This window comes from Pundamilia nyererei, unplaced genomic scaffold, assembly GCF_000239375.1.
Source record: "Pundamilia nyererei isolate P.nyererei 1_Seehausen unplaced genomic scaffold, PunNye1.0 scaffold00141, whole genome shotgun sequence".
Classification (NCBI taxonomy): domain Eukaryota; kingdom Metazoa; phylum Chordata; class Actinopteri; order Cichliformes; family Cichlidae; genus Pundamilia; species Pundamilia nyererei.
The window spans coordinates 1,064,841-1,072,162 of NW_005187542.1; the positions used below are offsets into that span (position 1 = coordinate 1,064,841).

Here is a 7,322-nt window from a genome sequence, read left to right on the forward strand (position 1 = left end):
CAACAGCGTAATGAGGCATTTAAAAATGAGAGATTCCGTAAATTTAATATTTAAGAAAGCAGAAGCTCTATACTTGTCAAAATAATACAAGTAGACAAAAACTTAAAGTAAGTGTTAATATATACATACATACATACATATATATTCATCAACACTTACTTTGATCTTGTAAAAAATAAATAAATAAATAAAGCAACAGCAAGTGAAAGCATACCTTGACAATGACCAGAGAAAATAATCGAACTTCAGTGTCCTGGTCAAAAGTATGTCAGATAAGCAACATATTCACCAAGAGTGAAGAGAGGAGCCATGTTTTTATTAGTGTAATCCTTGTTAAACATCTGTGGATCATAACCATTTACAACTATAAGACAGCTAAAAATGGTTTCATTTAAATGCCAATGAAAAAGAAAAATTACATACGCTTCTCTGTATATCAAACCTACAACTCTACTGATAAACATGAAAGAACCTCACACACATACACGATATAGTTAAACCTCAAAATTCAATTGCCAAACGTCATTTGATTTTAATCTGCGACACATAATAGCCACTAAGGGGATCAAATCTGAAACTGGCAGGAAGAAAATCTTTGTTTTCCTTCAGGATGATAATATAAAGACATCATCATTTGCCAGGCAAATCTGAGAGATTAATTAAAACAAAAACAGTCTTCTGGCAAATCTACCTCCAATTGGCAGCATTTTGAGATGTTTCTCTTGGGCACATGTCTGACAAGTTTAACCAGCCAAAGATTATATGTGTGTGTGTGTGTGTGTATTATATATATACATACATACAAGCACGCATACAAAACTGTGAAATAATAGAATAAGTAGCAGAATTTAACAATAAAAAAATAAAATCCTATTTATTTTGCACTACTCTGTATGCCACAAAGACAGCAACAGTGTCATAGTCGTGCAATATGAGAGGCAACATGTAAACAAGCATGCTTGTTTAGAACCAGTGTGGGGACTTAGAGGTGAGCTTTGCATCTGTTTAAAGCACACTTACGCTGTTGCTGTGCTTTATTTAAACTTTGGGGCTTTGCAGGGTACAGCTTCAGTACCAATACCCTTCACCGCTACTGTCAGTCATTTGATCTGTCACTGTTTTCACCGTCAACTTGTCAGCCAAGACTAAAGCTGTCGATCAGTCAGGACAACGTTGGGGATCGTCAACAAGTTCCAATTTTAGATGTGGTGCCGAGATTTAGAGACGTGCAGGGCGACACAAAAGCCTCATTGATCTAAGGTGGAGATGGAGAGGCTCTCAGCCTGCCTACTTGAATATGCTGAGTGTCAGCATGCAAGACTGAGTTCAGAAGTATGAGTTTGCATACACCTTGATACCACTGAGGCGCATCTACCCATCTGTAGATTTGTATCCTCTACATGCTTCTGGACACAATTTTTCAGTGTCAGTGACACACTAAAGCACTAAAAATACGACCCCCCCCCCACCAATAGTAGCTTTTATACAGATCAATAATATAGTTACATAAGAAAATAATAAGTTAGGTTACACTCTTTGCATTCATACAAACTGTGGATTACATTTAGAACGTGAATGGCCAAGTAAGTGAATCATAAACTCTGTACTTCTGCAAAGTGTTTTGCAAAATGTCTTGTCTTTCTTGCTCCTCACTCACCACTGCTATATGTGGAAGAAGCAGGCAGATGTTTATAAAGCTATACCAGATATTTGTCGTGGGAGTTGGCAGTGACTAAAACCAGCACTGAAAATGATACATTTTTGTCCAGTCATATGGACAGAAGCACAATTCCAAATTAAGTTTAATATTACTCTTGAACTAATCCGTGTATAAACAAGCCACTGTTCTCCAATACACCAGCTTAAACGTATTTGATTAACTACTGGTTAGTGGCACAAATACCCATGGACCCCAAAAGACCAAACCGAATAAATTGGATGATTTCCCAGCATCATAAAATTTTTGCACATTTGAAAATTTGACAAAAATGTCTCAAAATACTACAGGCTGTACTGTCAGTAGGTTTGGTTCAGGCACTTAAGTTTAAGTTTCCTTTATGAGATGCACAAAAAACACTCTTCCTCTAATCAGCCTCATCTTTGTAAACCCTGCAATATACTGTATTATTTAAATAGTTCGTCACTGTAGTCTGGTACTGTTAAAAAACTGTAACCCACATAATTTCCTTAGGGATTATTAAAGTGTTCTGATTCTGATTCTTTTAAAATTCATTTCAGTACAATCTCATTTATAGTGTCAGTTTGCACTAGCTGTCATTACAAGATAGAAAAGTAAAAAGACAAGAAACTTCCAAAATCGAACATTAAAACACCGAACAGAGAGACAAAAACGTAACAACAACGCAGGGCAGCAGGATAACCTGAAACAAGAAATATAACCATGAACAGAACCCACAGCTGAACTAAAACTAAGACGAATATACACTTAACCCTTTAAGACCTACCATAGAACCAAGGCCGCCAGAGCTTACTTTATATTTTTACATGCTGTAGTGCCATTTTTGGGAGCATTTCAAGTTGCTATACATCAACACAACTGTTATAGCCCATATTTTAATAATATGTATGCATTAAGTCCATAGTAACTACATAAAAAAATTGAAAATCATTTTTGTTTTGTTTTTTACATATATTTCTACTTGGAGAAATTCAAGAGGTTTACCCCTCGAAACTTTAAATACAAAAAAGTTGCAAAAATAGTTTACAATAACAGGAAATTTATTTTGAGTGTCTTCATAGTTTTATTTTTGAGATACACCATTTTTTATATACTGCAGGAAAAACGAAAAACAATCCTATGATGCAAATTTGCAAAGAAAACAGCATGTGCATCAAAATAAACTATTTTAAGCAGTGCAATTTGAGTTCTAAGCATCCCAGAAACTATTCAGAAACACAACACACTAACTACACAAGACAACACATGAACTACACACTCCGAACACGCTAAACGTCACAAATCTCTCACATCTCAAAACTTGCTCTCTCTCTCTCTCGCCGTCACTCCTAAAACTTCCCCGTCTTCCTAAACAACCAAATGTCATGTTGTCATATCTTTTTTTTTTTTTTGATTGGTCGACATGGTGCATTTTTCCACCAACACCAACGGGCTGCTTTTGTTTTGTTTTTTTATTTTCATAAGCAGAGAGTGCTTGCTAGCGCTGTCCTTAGACAGTAAACGTGAAGAAACTATTGAGGAAAAAACACTTGGATATATTGTTTATCATGACTCTGGTTTTACGTGGCCCATCAACACAATTTAAAAACTGGTATATATCACCTTGTTGCTTTGTCATCTTGAAGTGGTCATGTGATTGGCTTACCACGACTACTTTATTGTTCCTCAGTCAAACAGCAGCACTCATGCGATTGTTTTGCCCCCTAGCTCCAGGTGTTGTTCCAAAAAGTGATAGTCTGCCAGAAAGTGATTGCCTCCTTGGGAGCGCATGCAGCTGCTTAATATGGAGCCCCTCTGATGACATCGTCCAAAAAATAAATATATTGTGGCCACAAAATAGCCTACTACTTCGTCAGCACGAAATGGGTATAACATGCCCACGAAATACTTATTTGTGCCCATGAAATACTATTTTGAGGGCACGAAATAGGTATAACGTGCGCACGAAATGCTAATTTGTGCCCACGAAACACTTGACCGATAACCGTGATCCTTCCCAGGCCCTTGCAGTTGGTTAACAATAAAATCTATCCCAGCGTCCAGGTCCTACTTACGTCTGTAAAGCAACTGGGCTCTCAATGTCCTGTTTAAATGTCTCTCTGTAATAATGGTTCCTTGCATTGCAGGCTTTTCAAAATGCATTTGTAGCTCATCCCCAGCCCAAAATAAAACTCAATCATACTGTCTTTGTCCATGGTGTATAGGTTTAGCCTACTCTTATGCTTATATCTCTACGCAGCTCTCCAGGAATTGTATCAATATGATGTACGCACGTTATCTATTTTGTTGCCACAAATACGTAATTCCTTGCAACGTTATACCCAATTTGTGCGCACGTTATACCTATTTCGTGCCCTTGAAATAGTATTTCCATCCATCCATCCATTCGCTTCCGCTTATCCTTTTCAGGGTTGCGGGAGGCGCTGGAGCCTATCCCAGCTGTCATAGGGTGAGAGGCGGGGTACACCCTGGACAGGTCGCAAGTCTGTCGCAGGGCCAACACACAGGGACAGACAACCATTCACACTCACATTCACTCGCACATTCACACCTAGTGGCAATTTGGATTATCCAATTAAACTATCCCCACAAGCTGCATGTCTTCGGACGGTGGGAGGAAGCCGGAGTACCCAACGCAAGCAAACACAGGGAGAACATGCAAACTCCACACAGAAAGACCCCGGCCTGATGGTGGAATTGAACTCAGGACCTTCTTGCTGTGCGGCAACAGTGCTAACCACCGTGCATAGTATTTCGTGGCCACACATAAGTATTTCGTGGGCACGTTATACTATTTCGAAGGCACGAAGTAGTATTTTGTGGCCACAATTTATTTATTTTTTGGACCATGTCATCAGAGGGGCTCTGTAGCTTAAAGCTGTAGCGCCCAGATTACTTACGTAGACAGCTACTTCCGTGCAACTGGTATAAAATGCGGTAAGCTGAAGACAGCTGAAGACAGCTCGTTAGTAACGGTAAAGGCGTTGTAATGATAGAAACAGTAATTAGTTAGATTACTCGTTACTGAAAAAAGTAACGCCGTTACTTGTAACGCCGTTATTCCCATCACTGATTAGCAGTAAAATCAAAGCACTGCTCCACCTAAATTCAACTTGACAGAGCAGCTAGCATGGATGAAAAATCTTTTGCTGAGAGAGCTGGGAGCCTTTCAATATTAACTGCACTGGTCAGTAATTTTTATTTAGTATGGAGCACTTGTAAGACCACTATTTTACAGCTAGAACAGTAGCGTCTGCTGCAGGGATGTACTGCTCTTGATTTTCTGGCTCATTTTGAACATATAATTCTTTACATTGCCTTGAAATCTTTAGTTACTGTAGCCATTAGCAAGTCCTGTCTGTAATGTAGTCTCAGACATCTTACTGGATTACTTTACTTTATAGGCTTATCTTTATATGTCACTTTGCATAGACAACTTCTGCTTTCTGCTATGGGTTACTATACGGGTTATGGGTAACACATAATAATCAGCAGAATTACTTTGGAGTATTGGAGTTTATAACATCTCAAGTTGTACGAGACTTTTTTGTGTATGAAAGAAAGGTGATTTTTTTCAGGTTTTTTTGCTGTCCTGCTATATATTGCCCATGATTAAATTCTGTAATTTGATAAAGTTTACATTTCCAACAGGAACACTTAGTAAAATAACCAACCACTCCCACTGATTTTAATCTCATCTGAATACAGCTTGCTTCTTGTGTGCAGAGCATTTCACCTTTGTGAAATAAAAGTGTCACAGATTCCACGCTCTACTGTAATCCAGTGTTTGAATTTTTAAATTGCTCAGTTTCATTTTAATACTTTAATACTTCAGCAACACTTAAATCTTATTGCAAGCAACTGTAAATCTTACTGCAAGCTCCACGTGTGTGTTCACTGCTATCGGTGGAAGGCAAAGTGCAAGTACCCGCCATACTACTGCTATCACAAAAAAGAAAGCACCACATCTAGCGAGCCCCAAGCTCCCCATTAAAAAAGCTGCCAAGGAGGCAGCCTTATCTGGAAATGAGCAATCTAGTTTTCAAAAGCTGCTTTCTGCCAAATGTTTATCTAATAGAACAAATAGGACAAAACATTGCATTAACCATCCTGCAGACTCGGTTCTTTGGATGACAGAGTAGTGTAAGCATGATGCAATTCCAGAGCTATCATGAGTTATAACAAGTCTCATACTGCATCAAAGCTTTATGAAAAAACAAACAAACAGCAACTTTAAAGCTTTGCAAATGAAAAAAAAGAAAATACTCACTAATACTAGCATCCTGGGGTGAGTCCATGGCATGATCTGTTGACAGGTCAGTTTGAGCGAGGCTGCTACTCACTCTTTTGGCTGGGTAGGTGTGGATGGCTGGGACTTCCTGGTCAGAGTGACAGAGAGAGACAGAGGACTATCAGAGGAAACACCTTGCTTTTTCAACAGCAAGATGGAGAAGTGACTCTACAGGTCATCAAAACCAGCTGGCATGGCAATGTCATTACACCCTATCACACATACACACACAGACAGAAAGACACATGGTTACATACATACCTCAAATACAGTCAAAGTGACATTTAAGCTCCAGTTAGACCGAGGTACTGACATCTAGTCTCCACATATGCACAACTACACACGGATATCTGAGTGCAACCAGACCCAACCTTGAACACAATTTAAACATTAAGCATTGACTGGAAAGTTAGTGTAAACAGCATTTGGTTGAATTTTAATGGAGCCACTCTCGCTCTAACTGCAAGTGCTTTCACAGGCTGCTATTGATAAGAGGTACACTGGTAAGCAGCATGTCCTTGGTGTACTCGTGCTTGTTTTTCCCCAGGAAGAATTTTGTCAAAACTTAGAAGTCAGCCACTGCAACATGCCTATTCAGTTGCAAATCATCCCCACGGAGAACAAGCACACCTGTGTCTGAGTGTGTGTATCCTTCTCTTTGCAAATGTGCGGGTGTGTTTTTTTTCATTTGCAAATCAAATATATCTCCCACAGCGGTTTTTCGACAGTACCTAGTTGGGTGTCGACACAGAAGGACAATAAACACTCTCAGCTCTACACACGTAAAAACCGTGTGAAACATATACACATGCATGCAAACCTGTGTCTGTCTTGCTTATTCTCATTTCACTGTGCTGAAGGTGTCAACCATAATTTCAGTACATGCAGCAAAGGACAAAACATTGTCCTCAAAAATCTCATTTAGCAAATCCCTGAAAGACATGCATGGCTATTTGCATATTTTCCTTCGGTATCACATACACAGACACACACCATGGGAATACAGGGATGCAAGCATAATCTCCCTCTTTCTGTCACTGCTGTTGTCCCTGGCTTGCTGAAGTAGCACTCACATCAAATAAAGCTCAAATCAGAAAGTGCAGCTCCCCAGTGCTTTAAGTTTGACTGCTGATTTTTATACTCAGTATGTTGTCTACAACACAATGATATTTTGCTCACTGGAAGATGTACTGTGCAACTGTATGCTTTAAAGGCCACTGTGTGAAAAATGTGTGCTGGTGTGATTTCCTTACTGCTGGTTGCAGGAGTGAATGCCACTGAAGGAGCAGTGTTGGGGAGTAACGGAATACATGTACCGCCGTTACGTATTTA

At 39.1% G+C, this 7,322-nt stretch overlaps 1 protein-coding gene across 1 annotated transcript in view; it reads right to left on the reverse strand.

The window, feature by feature from the left end:
* xirp2a (xin actin binding repeat containing 2a) overlaps positions 1-7,322 on the reverse strand; it is a 76,780-nt gene that overhangs the window by 41,789 nt on the left and 27,669 nt on the right. The window contains exon 2 of the mRNA XM_005744247.1: positions 5,970-6,078. Coding sequence (XP_005744304.1) covers positions 5,970-6,078 — 109 coding nt within the window. The remainder of the gene's footprint in view (positions 1-5,969; positions 6,079-7,322) is intronic.